General features: G+C 37.6%; 1 protein-coding gene across 3 annotated transcripts in view; it reads left to right on the forward strand.

Moving 5' to 3' along the window:
- The window catches only part of Dd (CTD nuclear envelope phosphatase 1-like protein dullard), a 124827-nt gene that overhangs the window by 98714 nt on the left and 6681 nt on the right, over positions 1-19432 (forward strand). For 2 of the 3 annotated variants that reach the window (XM_090371521.1, XM_090371520.1), the window contains 2 exons: positions 4577-4693; positions 16289-16400. In XM_090371521.1, coding sequence (XP_090227647.1) covers positions 4577-4693; positions 16289-16400 — 229 coding nt within the window. The remainder of the gene's footprint in view (positions 1-4576; positions 4694-16288; positions 16401-19432) is intronic. The other variant, XM_090371522.1, reaches the window with a different exon arrangement.

The raw sequence follows: 19432 nt of genomic DNA on the forward strand, positions 1-19432 counted from the left end.
CAATGATAATTTTAAAAAAAAGAATTCAGCTGTTATTTTAGCTGCAGAGTTGGGGACCAAATCAAAAACTGGGCACCTGATATTTGCTGCAATACTTGTGCTTCTGATCTCCACAACTGGTGAAATCACAAAGGCCACTCGTGCCTTTCGCTGTGCCTATGATATGGAAAAAGAGCCTTCAGATCATATAATGAACTGTTGTTTTTGTATGGCACCACCTCTTCAGCAGGGGATTTCCAAGAAGAAAAAAAATGGGACCTTACGCTACCCGAATATATCATCTGCTATTCGACCAGAGAAGGGCTTCCTATTTATGAGTCACCAGATGAATATGTTTTAGAATCTGGTGATGGCCAAGATAAATCACCTGACCCTCCACATCAATAGATCCTGATTTTATTTCCAATTTTTCCTCTGCAGAGCCACACAAAATTATAAAAACAATTAAATGATCTTATCAGAGATCTTGATTTACCAAAAAATAGGGTAGAACTTTTAGTTCAAGACTGCAACAGTGGAATCTACTTCAAGATAATGTTAAACTGTCTGTATACCGGTGCTGCCAAAAGTATTTAACCCAGTTTTTTAAAATGGAAAATAACTTTCTTGTCTGCACTGACATCAATTGTTTAATGGACTCACTTAATATTGACCACAACCCTCAAGACCGGAGACGCTATATAGTTTCTTCTAAATTGAGTTTAAAAGCGATGCTACTACAGGGGTCCTCGTTATCCACGGATAATTGGTTCCAAAAAATTCCACTTAAAACAGGGACTAAATTTTCGTAATGTGTATTATGTACTTTTACAAAGTAAAAAAATAGATTGAAGGAACTGAAAAATGAGACAATTATTTTATTAGACATTTTTATTATAATATGTTGAACAATGTAAGGTTAAGTAAAGCTTATTGACATTACACTATTTTTTAGTTTTACTAATAAAGAATGAATCCATAGTTGTTTGGGTTTTTTTGTCATATTTTTTCAGATAAAATTGCATTGTAGCATTTAGTTATGTCTTTAACTTTTGCTGCACAACCATGAAGAGGGTTGTTCTCACAAAAATATTCAAGTGCTTGGTCAATTTTCTCAAGAGCTTTCTTTAATTTTCAAATCCTCGGATAACAGGGACCCTCTGTACATAATGGCAACATACTACCATTAATTTCAATAGGCCACGCAGTTCATATGAAAGAATCATATAACATGAAGCTTCTTATTGAATCCTTCAACTACAAGGAGTACCAATGGCAGATTTATGGTGAAGACTGACCTTCAAGTAACACTTGATCCGGGGATAAAAAAAAGTCTATTATAGTCCACTAGTCGAGCCAAGCAAAATCCTTTTACCTCCCCTACACATACAATTGGAACTTAAGAAACAATTTGTCAAGGCCACGGATCAAGATGGGCCAGCTTTCAAATACCGCAAGGAAAAATTTCCAAGACCTAGGCCAAATTAAAGGAAGGGGTGTTCATTTGACCACAGATACAGGACCTTCTCAAGGATGAACACTTTGACCAGCTCCTCCATGGTGATGAGAAAGCAGTCTGGGATGCTCTCAAACTTGTAACAACAAACTTTCTGGAAAACAAAGCAGATAGCTATTAACAGCTTGTGAGAAACCATCTGTCATGATACCATAAATTAGGCTCCAACTTGTCATTCAAAATGCACTTTCTTCACTCCCATTTGGATTTTTCCCAGACAACTGTGGCCCATTAAGTGATGAGCATGGTGAGAGATTGCATCAAGGACATCTTGGCGATGGAGAAGCGATACCTAGGCAAATGGAACTCTGCAGTGCTAGCTGACTATTCCTGGGACTGTGACAAGATATGCCCCAGATGTGGGATACAAACAACTGGGCAGCAGTGTGTAGCACACACTTCTTGATTAGGCCGGGGTTCAAGCCCGTGACCACCAAATACGGAGGATGCGGAAAGGTCAGGGAATGACCACCGCGTATCCCCGGAGCAATATGGCCTTAGTTGCTAATGCTCCTAAAAACCAAATAACAACAACAACAACAACAACAAACAATTGGCAAAGAAGCATAAAATGTGAATCAAGTGATTTTATATACAGTATTTTGCTGTTGATTAGTGTGAATTGAGTGATTTCAATAACTAAAAGTGTATCAATTCTTATTAAGTTAAACCTTTTTGTAGCAAAGTTTTTTTTTTAATATAATATGTTTTTCAATATAAGATATATTAAAACAGTACGATGCATGTTCTTCATTTATCCCTTTTTAAGCCTATTTAGTGTATTTTATAAAACATAAGACATAGCAGGTATTTTCAAAACTTGAGCAAAATAATTTTTTTAATGCCGATTTCTCAACTCCACACATGAAAAACAACACAGAAAACATTTCATCAAAGAAACAAAATAAGTGAAAATTTGTTGACCAATGTAATACTAATACATCGTATATACTATAGCAAAACCCATCATCCCCTATTTCTGGGTGACACCGTGTTTCTTTCAGTCCTATTATGTCAACATTAGTTGTCCTAACCAAGAGTTAAAATTCACTCATTTTTTTGATGACACTCCTGGCATTACTGTAAAAACAGGGTTAAGATTTAGTGTTCTTGTACTTACTACCATGGCAAACCCCTTGAAGTTATTTAATCTCTAGCATTAATTATCTTTGTGCTCATATAGTCTTATGGAGTTTCTCAAGTCTTCAGTTAATGTAACTTAAATGATGCTGCTATTGCAAACCAGGTCGGAAGGAGCAGCAGTGCGTAGCACACGCTTCTTGATTAGACCAGGGTTTGAGCCCGTCACCACCAAATAGAGGATGCGGAAAGGTCAGGGAATGACCACCGCATATTCCCAGAGCAATATGGCCTTAGTTGCTAATGCTCCTAAAAACCAAATAACAACATAACATAACAGCTATTGCAAATTTGCTAATCTATAATTGGCTGTGTATAAATGATGCAAGTGCACTAAGATATACATAGTCTTCAGTTAATTCGTGAGATTTTCAGCATATAGTCCTTCCTAACATGCCTGTATAATATCAACAATCCTCCATCTTCTCGTCTGCCATTCCATTCATGCTACCAGAGTACTTTAGATTTCAATAACTTTTCATGTTTGGGATTACCATAAAAAAAGAATTTAGGAAAAGTTGTTAATTTTACATGGAATGGTCTGTTTAAATTCAAATTCAAAAAAACATTTTTTACATTGATTCCTGAGCCCTAAACTGGACCTCTAAACATTTCCACTCTTAAAATAATTAAAGGTGTGTCTGCTTTCCACTGTTGTGTGTCTTCCAGTTAAAATTTGATTCCTAAAGAAATGAGCAAGATCCTTTACTGCTACATCTGGGTTTTAATTTACTGCTGTGTCCAGGAAGCTCACTTTTGAAATTTCTCTAAGGAAATATCACCTCGCAACTGTATGTAAAAATTTTATATCCATACATCTGAAATCACTGATAGGAAATGCCAGCCTATTTTTATAGGAATTGCAACATCCTTAAAGTTTGTTTGCCTAATTTCATTATCATTTAAGGATAAACCCACTTAATGATTAAATGAATCCTGAGAAAATGTTGCAAGAATATTCTCTGCAAAATTTGCCCCCTTTTTTGCCTCATCTACTTGCTCATCTTTTGGTTCTTATTTCTCTGAATTTTTTTTCATATTCAGTTCTTTGTGAAAAATATGATGATTTGGTCACGGGATACATTTAGTGTCTTTGCTGTCTGTTGTAACCCGGACAGTCTTTAAAAATCACGTCATGAACAGCATCGGTGTTTTTTGTAGTTGTAGAACACAGCTTAGTTGACATAGTACTGTACTGGGTTGACCAGACCAGATATCACTCTGAAATTATATACTTATAAATGGTTATAATTTTATATTGTGTTTTATTTTTATTATTATTTTTAAAATAATGAAATATATGGTAAGACATAACTTTTTAAATACTGCTCATATATAGATAACCATTTTGTCTTTGTAGCTACTGATTTATGTATATACTTGCACACAAAAACAGCATAATAATTATGAACTTAATACTATTGCTGCTGTAAAATAACAAAATTGTTTAGTGTATTTCAGTGTTACCAATAAATGGATATTTAATTCATTCTTTCCAATAAAACATTGTTATTTTACAAATAGAAATGGTTAGCCTCCAATCTAACATGCATATGTGAAAGTAGTGGTGTCCAGGCATTGTAATTAATGAGTACAAATAATAGTTCTAAGGCAAGTAACTCATAATGAAACAGTAAGCCACTATATTAAAATAAAATTATTTTTGTGTTTAATTTGGAGATCGCTATTGAATTTCAGATAAAATGGGTACATTGTTCCTACATATTTTGACATGGAACACTTCATTTCAGAAAAAAAAGTTTGTGCTGTGGTATTTTAGTGTGGTATTAACATTTAGTTTTGAATCTTAGGTTTTTTAACCATCCAGAATAGAATAAACTTGGTCTTTTTCTGTTTTTATACTTGCCTATTGCAAATGAAATTGAGTTTATAATAATATTTTAATGCTGAAATGTAAATTTAAATTTGATATGCTTTCAGGTGAGCCAGTGGTACGAATTAGTTGTATTTACAGCCAGCATGGAAATATATGGTGCTGCTGTTGCTGATAAATTGGACAATAACCGAGGTATTCTAAGGAAAAGATATTACAGACAGGTAATTATTCTATACCGTTTAAATTTTTTTTTATGCAGTTGGATGAAACGTTTGTATTTCAGCAGGGTTTTTTTTTTTTTTTTTAAGTATTTTAAAATTTTATCCATTTATGTGCCTTTTTATATATAAAAAACGTGATCAAAATTATGAAATTTTAGTTTCAAGTAGACTGGCACAGAGCTCTAAACCTCATCACTTAGTAATAGGTATACAGAATTTTTTTTTTTTTTAAATTAAAAAAATATTTTAAGAAAGCAAGAATGAAGAGCATATACAGTATGCAATATTAGATATTCAGTACTTTGCAAAACATTCTTTACACCTTGTGTAAACTGTGTGTATCCCAGTAACACATGCTGTTCTACTTTGCTGTGCTCTTTGGAAAAAATAAACCAATATTAATACAGTGGATTCTGGTTATTTGGGCAGCCATTTATTTCGAGCTAATCTTAAAAAACAGAACACGATCGAGAAAATATCCAGAGTTTACTTCACTTAATTGGGACAACAGGCCGTTTAATTGGGGCAGAGACTGCAGCACTGGAGATTACCCTACGATTGTCTCCGACTGTACCACGTGCTTCAGGCGGATTTCTGGAGGTCATAACAATAAAACAATAAAAACAATTAGCAGTCACCTGTTTATTGGGCTTTTCTGTTAGTGCAATCTATCATAAACGGATAGTAAACTCGATCTTATTAAATTTGCGATAATACTGACAGCTGGAATTCTATGGGTTATTATGGTGAACCGTGTTTACACTTCCATGGAATTTTCAATCATATAAAAAAATTAATTTTCAGAATCTTCTCTTCATTCCTATTTTTAAAGCTTCGTAACTTACTCCGTTCACACTTGTGAGTATCGTTTTACTTGCAATTTGCATGTGCCGTGTTCTTTGTTATTGATTGCTTATCTTTTTACCGTTTTAAATTTTAACCCCCACCCACAAATGTCAGTGAACAGAAATGTCACTAGTTAGTATGTACATATTACAATACGTATTAATTATTCCGATTATCACGTATCATTCAATTTTTAAATTAGCATTAGTAGAGGCATATGATGCAAGAAAGCAAGCTTATGCAGCATCAGTCAAAAAAAACAAAAACAAAAAAGCTCCAATTTCACCCCTCCGTTCATTCCAAATACCTGTCCAGCTCACCCTTAAATTTATTTAGGCTATCACAGCAAAAGATGGAAGTCCGTTCCACCAACCAACTACCTGCTGGCTAAAGGCAAACTTCCACACATCTATCCAAATCTGTCTTTCCTCAATTTGAATTTATGCCCTCTCATGTGATTATTCTGAGCAAGAGAAAGAATCCCATCAGCATTGAGCATGCTCAAACCATTCAAGGCTTTATACACCTCAATCATCAGATCCCCTCACAGGTGTCTAGTCTCCAGACACTGCAATTTGCAAAACTTAAGCCTTTCTTCGTAAGAGCAACCCTTTGTTCCATTCACTAATCTTGTTGCCCTTCTCTGTGCTCGTTCCAGCAGCTCTACATCCTTCTTGAAATGAGGCTTCCAGACATGTATACAGTACTCAAGGTGTAGCCTGACCATTGCCTTATACAAGGGAATAATCACCTCCTTATCCCTGCTAGACAAATTCCTGTATATCATTGATAAGACACCATGAGCTACTCTTGCAGTCCATCTGCACTGCTCAGAGATCTTCATATCTGCCTGCACAATTACCCCCAGGTCCTTTTCATTCTCTACCACTGTCAGTGTAGTACCACAGAGTTGATACGTTGCTCTGGGGTTGCTGTTTCCCATATGTAGTACTTTACATTTGTCAATGTTAAACTTCATTTGCCACCTCTCAGCCCATCTTCTCAACCTTTCCAGATCCTGTTGCAGCAACATAGCATCAGTAGTGTCCTTAACAACCCTGCCAACTTTTGTATCGTCTGCAAACTTGGACATTAAGCTTGATATACCATCATCAATATTATTTATAAATACAGAAAACAATAATGGACCCAACACTGAACCCTGAGGGACTCAACTAATAACATTAGTCCACGATGAGCAGTGTCCATTGGTTACCACTCTGTCTTCTCCCCCTCAACCACCCCTTTATCCATAGCAGCAATTTGCCTCCATTTGTGCAGCAGTCTTCCATGTGCAACAGTATCAAAAGCCTTTCTAAGATCCAAGTATATAATATCAAAGTTATTCCCTGCATCCAGTTCTTTTGTGACTGCATCATAGTATCCAATCAAATTGGTCAGGCAAGACTTCCCCTTAACAAAACCATGCTGTGTTCGAGCTATAACTGAAGTCACGTCTAAATGATCCTGCAGTGCTTTTTTAACCAGTGCCTCCATTAATTTTCCTGGAACAGAAGTTAAACTCACAAGTCTATAATTACTTGTGTCAGCCTTTGATCCTCCTTTGTGAATTGGGGTCACATTTGCACATCTCCAGTCTATGGGTACCTCCCCTGAGTCCAAGGAAGCTCTCATAATTATGGCTAAGGGTTTGCTTACTTCCTCTGCTGCCTCCTTTAATATAACTGGATAGATCCCATCCACCCCGGGTGCCTTTCTTGTGTTTATCTTCAACAATTTCTCCTCCACTTTACTCTCAGTTATTACAAGATTCTCTAGCCTACTGCTAGAGTTGAATACACCTCTGGCTTTCCCCTCGCTGAATAATTCCTCATGTGTGAATGTCGATGCAAAATATTCATTTAGTTTGTTAGCTACCTGAGCAGGATCATCAACGGTTGAACCATCAATATCAATGGACCAATCTGATTCATCCCCTTCCTTCTAGAGTTTACATAAGTAAAGAACTCCTTGCTGTTTTTCTTTGCATCCCTTGCCAAAGATTTCTCGTAATCTGCCTTTGCCTGCCTAACCTCCTTTGTAACTTGGTTACAGATCAGCTTATATCTATCATAGGCTTCTGTGTCACGTGTTAATTTATATGTATCCCAAGCATTTTTGTTCTCTGCCACATATCTCATTAGTACATCTGACATCCATTTAGGCCTAAACCTTGAACAATATTTCTTAGTTGGTATGTAGAGCCTAGTAGCTTCCAAGATAAGTTCTTTGAATGTTTCCCATTTTGAATTTGCTGTTGGTAACATCATCAGTTGGTCCCACTGTATAGAATTTAAATACTGTCTCAGACCATCGTAGTTGCCTTTACGAAAGCAATAACCCTTCCATTTAACCCTGATGGTAGTTACTTCTTTGGCCGACCGGGCTAGCCGGGTGGATAAAGTGCCTACCTAGCAACCCATAGGTCGCGGGATCGATTCCCGCCTCAGGCTTGGATCAAAGTACTGCAAAAACCTTGGAAGGTGCATTTTGGCCACAGAAGCCTATGCGCCAACAACTACCAAAAAAAAGTTCTTTGAGTAAATCGCACTTCAGCACACTGTGATCACTGCCACCTAGTGGTTCCTCTATCTGCAGATTCTTAATGCATGAAGAATCACTACTGATAATCAAATCAAGAGTATTGCTCTCTCTAGTTGCCTCCTGAACATGCTGATGTAGAAAACAATCATCCAATAAATCCACAAAAGCCTTGCTAGTGTGTGAGTGACCAACCCACAAATTCCAGTCAATATCTGGGAAATTAAAATCCCCCATTATAAGACACTCTGATTTACTGGCCCACTCTATTTCCCTGTACAGTTTCTTATTATACTCATCAGAGTCATTAGGCCTATAGCACACTCCTACTCTCAATTTTGATCTCCCAATGCTTTATGTTACACCAAACTGACTCGACACTGCACTGTTCAGCGATGTCGACTGGCTTCACTTCCTTGGATTTTATATGTTTCTTAACTAATAGCATAACCCCTCCTCCCATCCTATCCTGTCTATCCTTTCTGTAAATGTTGTACTCCCCAAATTCCAGTTCTGCATTCCTTATATCTGTGTGACACCACGTCTCTGATATCCCAACAATATTGCCTTTGATGCTTTGAGCAATACCTCAAATTTATTTACCAAACTCCTAGCATTGGTGTACACGCAAGTATACATGCACCTGTTCTTTTTCTTAGCTACCCTAACACAACCCATGTGTTTACTTGTACCGCAATGACTCCCCGCAGTCTCTGAAATATCCTGCATCTTGTTTTCCAGGCTACTGCTCATTCCAATAGAAGCAGTGCAAGAATCACTTTCACCTCTGCCAGTGGCTACTGTTAATCTATTAGTCCTTGTATCTCCCCCCCCCCAAGATAGCAGTTTTCCTACCCACCTAACACTGCCTTGATAGCATCAGTAAATATTCTTGCACCCTTTCTATTTAAGTGTATCCCATCCATGTAGAAGCAGTCCCTTCTGTTAACAAGTACAGACCAGGCTGAAAAAAAATTCTACCCCTTGAGCCTTGCACAATCTTTCCAGGGCCGAATTGGTAAGGTAATAAAGGGTAAATTTGTGCTTAATATAACTTTACTTTTATAGCCTGTGGATAATATTCCTCCTATTTTCGCTAATTAGAATCGCTGTTCAATAGAATTAAAATCAATTCACAAATGTGATCACAATGACCGGCACTTACTGCACATCGTATAGTGAACGGTACTTTACTATGTTGAGTTCGTCGTAATGTGATTTGACTACACAGTGAACCAATTGTAAAGGGGGGTACATTGTATTTTTATCTATTTACGTGAAACTTCGGATAATTGGGGCAGCTTCTTAATCAGGCCAAAATGCACTAGTCTCAATGTGTCCCAAATAACCGGAATCAACTGTACTTATTAATTCCAGTTAATATTATTTTGAAAAGTGCCAGAGTTTTATTTGTGGAACTGCTCACATTACATGAACTTTATGGCAGCATTTACAGACATGAACAAATTATTAGACTCAAATTATATATTCTGGGAAACTGAAGGATATGCTTAAATTAACTCTCATTTATTTTTATTTAGTTTAAAAAAAATAAAAGTTGCTTTCTTTCAATAGAAACATTTCAAAAAATATTTCATGCAGTTTGTAACACAACCACATGGCCCTCATGGGTAGCACAGTTGGCAGAATCACCATTCTCACTGGTTGTAAAAGACCCTAGTTTGAATCTTTTCAATCATGTGAGGAATTTTTATAGGCATTTTTCGAAACATGGCTAGTTAGTCTCAGGTGAAGTAGCATGGTTTTTTGTCCAGCAAACAGCAAATTGGCCACAGAATGCATGCAATTTATAAATAATATATATGGCACAATATGGCCTCAGTTGCTGATGTACCTAAAACCTTGCAACAGACAAACAAACCACATGTTTTTGCACTTTGGTAAGAGTTGTTTGTAGCATTTAGCAGCTGCTCACATTTTGGTTTGTTACATTCTTAATATGTTAATGCTATTATTTCATTAATTCTTTGATAACTTTTAAGGTTTTTTTTTTTTTTTTTTTCATAAAAATTTTTTGTAAAGGTTGTTTTGTACAGGAGGTTATTCTGGTTAATTTCTTTTCAACATTAGAAGTAATAACAAAAAAATAAAGATATATGGCTGCTCAAAATTGCTGTTATGCGCTTCCTAATGAAAGGAATTAACATCAAATCTTGAGAGGAAATTTATAAATTTGTCTATAAAGTAGAAAGGCAACTCCACAGACTTGAAAACCTAATTAAACATATGGAGTCAGAGTCATGAGAACTGATAGAAGAAAATTTTTGACTGCTGGCTTGGAAGCCTGCAAGCCTAGGAAAAGTGAAAATAACACCTGTTGTGGCCAGAAAGTGACATTCATGATAATCTGACTATTGAGAACTGGAGCAAAGTATCAGTATCAACACCACAGTTATATTATGACTCACTATATATAGATATATAGTGTTACAACTGCATTGGGATACAAGTCTAGGGTTATAATTTTGTACTGAAATTGAAATTGAATCAAAATCATGACTCAGACCAGAGCAGCAAAGCAAAAGGCTCAAACTAAATGGAGTGCTGTAGCTCAGGGGAGAACTGAGAGGAGAAGTTGCCCTCTAAATCACAGCCTTTTAAAATGCACTGTTTGCTTGATGTTTGTGGAGCAATCAGGTACAAGACATGATATTGCCAAGGGGGATGACTTTGTGTGCGCGCGATGTAAGTAGTGTGAGGAAATGAGGCGACAACTCAGCGTTGTTATGGGCCTCTATGAGAGGTTGAAGGACAGAGTGGATTCCCTCAAAGGATCTAAATTGAGGGGCCCATCAAGCTCACAGCTGCCCACATCAACGCCAGAGCTTGCACTTGGACATCACGCAACACAGCGGCAACCCCCAAGGCAGAATGCATTGGTCCCAAAGGAACTAGTTGTTATAGGTGACTCTATTGTCAGGAAAACAGGGAACATATTGTGCAAAAAGGATAGATGGAACAGGACCCGGGTATGTCTGCCAGAGGCAAAGGTTGGTGACGTTGTAGAGCAGATATCATCTTTTAAGGGCACAAAGAGTGATATTGTTGTACATTTTGGCAGACCGGCGGAATTACTTAACAAGTACAAGTCAATGCTGAAAAAAAGCCGTGAGTTAAGGTTGAATTTGAAAGTGTCTGCAATTCTGCTCAGACACGATAGGAGGGAGTATATGATCATGAGAGCCATGTCGATCAATTCGGTCCTGGAGAGATTGTGCAGGGCTCGAGGGGTAGAATTTTTCTCAGCCTGGTCTGTGCTTGTTAACAGGAGAGACTGCTTCTACAAGGATGGGATACACTTAAATAGAAAGGGTGCAAGAATATTTGCTGATGCTATCGAGGCAGAGTTAGGTAGGTTGGAAAACTGCTAACTTGGGGGGATTCACGGACTAATAGATTAACAGTGGCCACTGGCATAGGTGAAAGTGATTCTTGCACTGATTTTATTGAAATGAGCAGCAGCCTGGAAAACAAGATGCAGGGTATTTCAGAGACTGCTGGGAGTCATTGCGGTACAAGTAAACACAATGGGTTGTGTTAGGGTAGCTAACACAACCCATTGTGTTTACTTGTACCGCAATGGTACTAGTAGACCATTGCGGTATAGGAACAGGTGCATGTATACTTGCATGTACACCAATGCTAGGAGTTTGGTAAATAAATTTTATGAATTTTAGGTATGGCTAAAAACATCAAAGGCAGATATTGTTGGGATATCAGAGACATGGTGTCACACAGATATAAGGAATGCAGAACTGGAATTTGGGGAGTAAAATGTGTACAGAAAGGATAGACAGGATAGGAAGGGAGGAGCGGTTATGCTATTAGTTAAGAAACACATAAAATCCAAGGAAGTGAAGCCAGTCGACATCGCTGGACAGTGCAGTGTCAAGTAAGTTTGGTGTGACGTAAGCATTCGGAAATCAAAATTGAGAGTAGGAGTGTGTTATAGGCCTAATGACTCTGATGAGTATGATTAGAAACTGTACAGGGAAATAGAGTGGGCCAGTAAATCAGAGTCTTATAATGAGGGATTTTAATTTCCCAGATATTGACTGGAATTTGTGGGTTGGTCACTCACACACTAGCAAGGCTTTTGTGGATTTATTGGATGATTGTTTTCTACATCAGCATGTTCGGGAGGCAACTGAAGGGAGTAATATTCTTGATCTGATTATCAGTAGTGATTCTTCATGCATTAAGAATCTGCAGATAAAGGAACCACTAGGTGGCAGTGATCACAGTGTGCTGAAGTGGGATTTACTCAAAGAGGTAACTACCATCAGGGGTAAAGGGAAAGGTTTTTGCTTTAGTAAAGGCGACTACGGTGGTCTGAGACAGTATTTAAATTCTATACGGTTGGAGCAACTGATGATGTTACCAACAGCAAATTCAAAATGGGAAGCATTCAAAGAATTTATCTTGGAAGCTACTAGGCTTTATATGCCAACTAAGAAATATTGTTCGAGGTTTAGGCCTAAATGGATGTCAGATGAACTAATGAAACATTTGGCAGAGAACAAAAATGCTTGGGATACATATAAATGAATGGGTGACATGGAAGACTGATATATATAAGATGGTCTGTAACTAAGTCGCAAAATAGATTAGGCAGGCAAAGGCAGATTATGAAAAATCTTTGGCAAAGGATGTAAAGAAAAACAACAAAGAGTTCTTTACCAATGTAAACTCTAGAAGGAAAGGAATGAATCAGATTGGTCCACTGGATATTGATGGTTCAACTGTTGACGATCCTGCTCAGGTGGCTAACAAACTAAATGAGTATTTTGCATCTACATTCACCCATGAGGAGTTATTCAGGGAGGGGAATGCCAGAGGTGAGTTAAACTCTGGCAGTGAGCTAGATGATTATGTAATAACTGAGGAAAGTTGAGGAGAAATTGTTGAAGATAAACATAAAAAAGGCACTCGGGGTGGATGTGATCTATCCAGTTATATTAAAAGAGGCAGCAAAGGAAGTAAGCAAACCCTTAGCCATAATTATGAGAGCTTCTTTGGACTCAGGGGAGGTACCCATGGACTGGAGATGTGCAAATGTGACCCCAATTCACAAAGGAGGATCAAAGGGCAATACAAGTAATTATAGACCTCTTAGTTTAACTTCTGTTCCATGAAAATTAATGGAGGCACTGGTTAAAGAAGCACTGCAGGATCATCTGGACAAGACTTCAGTTATAGCTCGGACACAGCATGGTTTTGTTAAGGGAAAGTCTTGCCTGACCAATTTGATTGGATACTATGATGTGGTCACAAAAGAATTGGATGCAGGGAATAACTTTGATATCATATATTTGGATCTTAGAAAGGCTTTTGATACTGTGGCATTGGAGACAAATTGCTGTTATGGATAAAGGAATGGTTGAGTGGGAAAAGACAGAGAGTGGTAATCAGTCGACACTGCTCATCGTGGACTAATGTTATTAGTGGAGTCCCTCAGGGTTCAGTGTTGGGTCCATTGTTATTTTCTGTATTTATAAATGATATTGATGATGGCATATCGAGCTTAATGTCCAAGTTTGCAGAAGATACGAAGGTTGGCAGGGTTGTTAAGGACACTAATGACAGTATGCTGCTGCAACAGGATCTAGAAAAGTTGAGCAGGTGGGCTGAGAGGTGGCAAATGAAGTTTAACATTGACAAATGTAAAGTACTACATATGGGAAGCAGTAACCCCAGAGTGATGTATCAACTCTGTGGCACTACACTTACAGTGGTAGAGAATGAAAAGGACCTGGGGGTAATTGTGCAGGCAGATATGAAGTTCTCTGAGCAGTGCAGACGGTCTGCAAGAGTAGCTCATAGTGTCTTATCAATGATATACAGGAATTTTTGTAACAGGGATAAGGAGGTGATTATCCCCTTGTATAAGGCAATGGTCAGGCCACACCTTGAGTACTGTATACAGGTCTGGAGGCCTCATTTTAAGAAAGATGTAGAGCTGTTGGAACGAGTACAGAGAAGGGCAACAAGATTAGTGAATGGAACAAAGGATTGCTCTTACGAAGAAAGGCTTAAATTTTGAAAATTACAATGTCTGGAGACTAGGCACCTGCGATGTGATCTGATTGAGGTGTATAAAGCCTTGAATGGTTTGAGCATGCTCAATGCTGATAGGATTCTTCCTCTTGCTCAGAATAATCACCTGAGTTTGTTTGTTATTTGGTTTTTAGGAGCATTAGCAACTAAGGCCATATTGCTCCGGGATATGCGATGGTCATTCTCTGACCTTTCTGCATTCTCCGTATTTGGTGGTGATGGGCTCGAACCCCGATCTAATCAAGAAGCATGTGCTACACACTGCTGCTCCTTCCCACCTGGCTACTGCGGCACCTCCTAATCACCTGAGAGGGCATAAATTCAAATTGAGGAAAGACAGATGTAGGATAGATATGCTTAAGTTTGCCTTTAGCCAGCGGATAGTTGGTTGGTGAAACAGACTTCCATCCTTTGTTGTGGAAGTTGATAGCCTAAATAAATTTAAGGCTGAGCTGGACAGGTATTTGGAACGAATGGAGGGGTGAAATGGGAGCGGGGTGTTTTTTTTTTTTTTTTGGCTGATGCTGCATAAGCTTGCTTTCTTGCATCATATGCCTCTACTAATGCTAATGCTATATCATCAAATTTCATTGTTTTCATGTTGAGGGTTTGTTTTAATAATGATTGAGCTTTTTGATGTCACTGAAGAAACCAGACAGTGTGTGCATATAAGACCTGGGGATAGCTGTAAATGGAAGTGTCTGGAATGTTATGTCAATACATAGTTCTGGTGGTATTTTGCATTGTATATAGCTCTTGAAACAAATATAATGCCCCAAATTAGGGAATGATTCAATTGGGTTTTTTTTTTTTTATATATATATATATAAAACATTTGAGTGGACACATTATATTTACCTGTGCATACCCCTCAAATCACACACATGCCATTGCTGGCCTAAGTGGACACCAGGGTGCTTGCTTTATATATATTAATAATTTTTAATTACCCACATGTCTACCTGATAGTTTGGGAGTTACTTTGTTCCTTTCTTCTGAGGTTTACAGGAATTGAAAAGGGAATGCCTAATTATAAGTAGCCCTCTGGTTACTTTAGTTATATATAACTATAGTTGACTATAGTTATGTATAACTCTGTGACCAGCAGGCATTCCCTTAGATTCTTATTCCCTTATATTGAACTCGTTTCTCCTCTTGCTCAGAATAATCGCCTGAGAGGGCATAAATTCAAATTGAGGAAGGACGGATGTCGGATAGATGTGCGGAAATTTGCCTTTAGCCAGCGGGCAGTTGGTTTGTGGAATAGACTTCCATCACTTGTTGTTGAAGTTGATAGCCTAAACAAATTTAAGGCTCAGCCGGACAGGTATTTCGAATGAACGGAGGGGTGAAATGGGAGTAGTGGTTGTCTTTTTTTTTTTTTTTTGGCTGATGCTGAATAAGCTTGCTTTCTTGCATCATATGCCTCTACTAATGCTAATGCTAAATTTGACATATGATAATTTACAGTTTTGTGTTCTTTTCTATGCTACAAACCTTGAATATATACTTCTTTTTAAATCTGTTATTGCACATGATTTTATTTATGACTTGCTATTTCCAAAATGTTATACAGTAAACCCTCATTTTAATGGACTGTATGAGTGTAAAGCCTGTTAATCTCTCTCTCTCTCTCTCTCTCTCTCTCTCTCTCTCTCTCTCTCTCTCTCTCTCTCTCTGGTCACAAAAGTTGTTATAGTATTATAATACTGTACTTGACTGCCTTCAGCCTGTTGTGTGGAGTAGATGAGTTGGAAATTTTGCTGTGTCATATAATAACACCAGAACCTCTAATCATAGCCCATTCTGAGTCTGAAGTTCTTGCTAGAGGTCAGACAACTCTCTACTAATAGTCTGACATGCTTAGCAATCTGATAGAAGGTAACAGTGTGGGAAATCTCTGGTAGAGAAAATAAAAATATTTCAACTAATGGTAAATATCATCAAACTGAGGCAGTTACATTACCAGGTCCTGTGTGGACAGAAAGCCAGGTAATAGATGCTCACCAAGGTTCGTTAAATTGAGGGTTTACTGTACATTAAAATATGTATAATATTACTTCATTGTATATTAATCTTTTAAAGTATTTTTAAGATTATTTAATAAAAAGTTTGTTTTATTTTCCTTAGCACTGCACCTTAGACTATGGAAGTTATACGAAAGATCTGTCTGCTATTACACAAGATCTTTCTAGTATTTTTATTTTGGATAACTCACCTGGAGCATACAGGGCTTACCCAGGTATGATAGTTAGTGTATCAGTATTCAAAATATTTTAAACTTCTGTGAAATCAAGTTAATTTAAAAGATAAAATTGCTTTGCAGCATGCCTTTGAAATATTTTCCTGTGGGTTATTTCTCAAGCCTGCCTGGAGCACTTCACCCCTTGAACACATCTCAGTTCTGTTGAAAAGAAGTGTTATTATTCTAGGTGACTTTTGGTTTATAGAAAAATTTGGATGTGATATGGTTAATCGGATACAATATTCCATTTCCCTGATCTGACATTGTTGCTAAATAAAAATTTTATTCTCAATAGCATCGACGCCAAAGGAGCTTACACTTTCATTTTTTTGACTGTGTATATTGAATTAATTATAAAGGCCAGCCAGATTTTAAGCACCACAGTTCACAACGAGGCACCTCCTAATCACCTGAGAGGGCATAAATTCAAATTGAGGAAAGACAGATGTAGGATAGATATGCTTAAGTTTGCCTTTAGCCAGCGGATAGTTGGTTGGTGGAACAGACTTCCATCCTTTGTTGTGGAAGTTGATAGCCTAAATAAATTTAAGGCTGAGCTGGACAGGTATTTGGAACGAATGGAGGGGTGAAATGGGAGCGGGGTGTTTTTTTTTTTTTTTTTTTTTTGGCTGATGCTGCATAAGCTTGCTTTCTTGCATCATATGCCTCTACTAATGCTAATGCTATATCATCAAATTTCATTGTTTTCATGTTGAGGGTTTGTTTTAATAATGATTGAGCTTTTTGATGTCACTGAAGAAACCAGACAGTGTGTGCATATAAGACCTGGGGATAGCTGTAAATGGAAGTGTCTGGAATGTTATGTCAATACATAGTTCTGGTGGTATTTTGCATTGTATATAGCTCTTGAAACAAATATAATGCCCCAAATTAGGGAATGATTCAATTGGGTTTTTTTTTTTTTTATATATATATATATATAAAACATTTGAGTGGACACATTATATTTACCTGTGCATACCCCTCAAATCACACACATGCCATTGCTGGCCTAAGTGGACACCAGGGTGCTTGCTTTATATATATTAATAATTTTTAATTACCCACATGTCTACCTGATAGTTTGGGAGTTACTTTGTTCCTTTCTTCTGAGGTTTACAGGAATTGAAGGGAATGCCTAATTATAAGTAGCCCTCTGGTTACTTTAGTTATATATAACTATAGTTGACTAAGATCCTCCAAGTATCCTTTAGTCAACTATATAACTATAGTTGACTAAAGTCCTCCAAGATCCTATAGATCCCTCCCCCCATGATCTGTCATCATGCCATCTTGTGACAGTTATTTCCACCAACAGAGAAAACTTTCTCTGTTGGTGGAAAGACATTAACCTCCAATAGCTACACATTGCTCCTACACAATGTTATCCTGACTTCACTAAAATATATACTGATAGATCGAAGTCAGAGAGTGGAGCAGGTGCACAGTGGTCCTTGATACTCCCTGTTCCAATGCTCCCTGGCACTAACATTTCTGTATCAATTTCCACAGAGTGTAGTAGTTACACTACTGAATTATATGCCATAAAGCTTGCTTTAGAAAATATTTTCCATCTCTCTCAATCCAAAAGAGAGTTATAAATACAGACTTGCAAAGTGCCCTATTAGCCATGTAAAACACTTCCCCCCCACCTACCCATCCTTTACTAAAGCACATCAGAACACAGTTGGTTCATCTCAAAGAGCATCAGCAAAAGGTTGTCTTTTGCTGTATCCCAGGACATACTGGAATACCAGGAAATGAAATCACAGATGATGCTGCCAACCATCCATCCAGCACAGCTCCAATGAATTTTCTTGTACCATTCAGTGATTACAATAATAATAATAATAATAATATATTATTATTAATAATATATGCATTTTGTAATCACTGAATGGCTTTGTAATCACTGAGAGGAAGCCTGAGACTTATGCTGCACCAACCAAAAAAAAAATTTCTGAACCACCCAGAGAGAGAGAGAGAGAGAAGTAGAAGGGAATCACCAAGAAAGAGAAGAATGATGATATCCAGCTCAGGACCCTGGGTGTGCCAACCCCATATATGAACTGTAAATGCAAAGAACATGGGCACTTTAGTGGAAAATGCATATACATAACAAACTCCTTGAAATTAAACCTGTACCACAATTATGGGCTTCCAGCTTCCATACAAACATACAAGAAGTAATCCTAGCCACAACCCGAATAGGCCATACTCATCTGACCCATCTATTCCCATTGTCAGGTAATGACTCTTCACAGTGTATGCACTTCCACAGACCACTCATAGTAAAACAGGCGTCTCTGTAGCCAGGTGGGCAGGAGCAGCAGTGCATAGCATACGCTTCTTGATTAGACCGAGGTTCGAGCCCATGACCACCAAATACGGAGGATGCGGAAAGGTCAAGGAATGACCACTGCATATCCCCGGAGCAATATGGCCTTAGTTGCTAATGCTCCTAAAAACCAAAACAACAACAACATAGTAAAACATATACTCCTGGAATGTGGCTTGTGTAATAATTTCTGTCTATTGTCGTTCACTTCTTTCTCAAACTTACAGGAATTGTCACTTGGCCATATCATAGATGAAAAATCAAATCTTAAAGTTTTTTCTCTTTCCTGAAACAAGTAGGTTTATATGACCGTTTCTAACTGCTTCCATAGTAACCAACACAAGAAGTATGATCCACATTGATATGTGCAATATAGCCTAAATAGCCATTGCACCAGAAAATCCAACAACAAGAAGCTGTGCACGTTTTGTGGCAGTGTATGGGCTCTAACCCACAACCTCTTTATTTGTGGCCATGCAATCAAACTACTAGACCATGTCATTATACAAACCAGTATAATGACATGGTACAAACCGTACAGACGTACGGTTTGTACCATGCCTGTTATACAGACGTACAAACCAGTTTCTTACATAAATACATAAATTCTCTATTCTGTATTTTTCTGCAAACACTACTTTTTAACATTAAAAATATTGGGAGCAGTTTTGTGCTTAAGCATTACATGGAT

Source organism: Mastigoproctus giganteus, chromosome 4 (assembly GCF_048544385.1).
Source record: "Mastigoproctus giganteus isolate SK-2022 chromosome 4, ASM4854438v1, whole genome shotgun sequence".
Taxonomy (NCBI): domain Eukaryota; kingdom Metazoa; phylum Arthropoda; class Arachnida; order Uropygi; family Thelyphonidae; genus Mastigoproctus; species Mastigoproctus giganteus.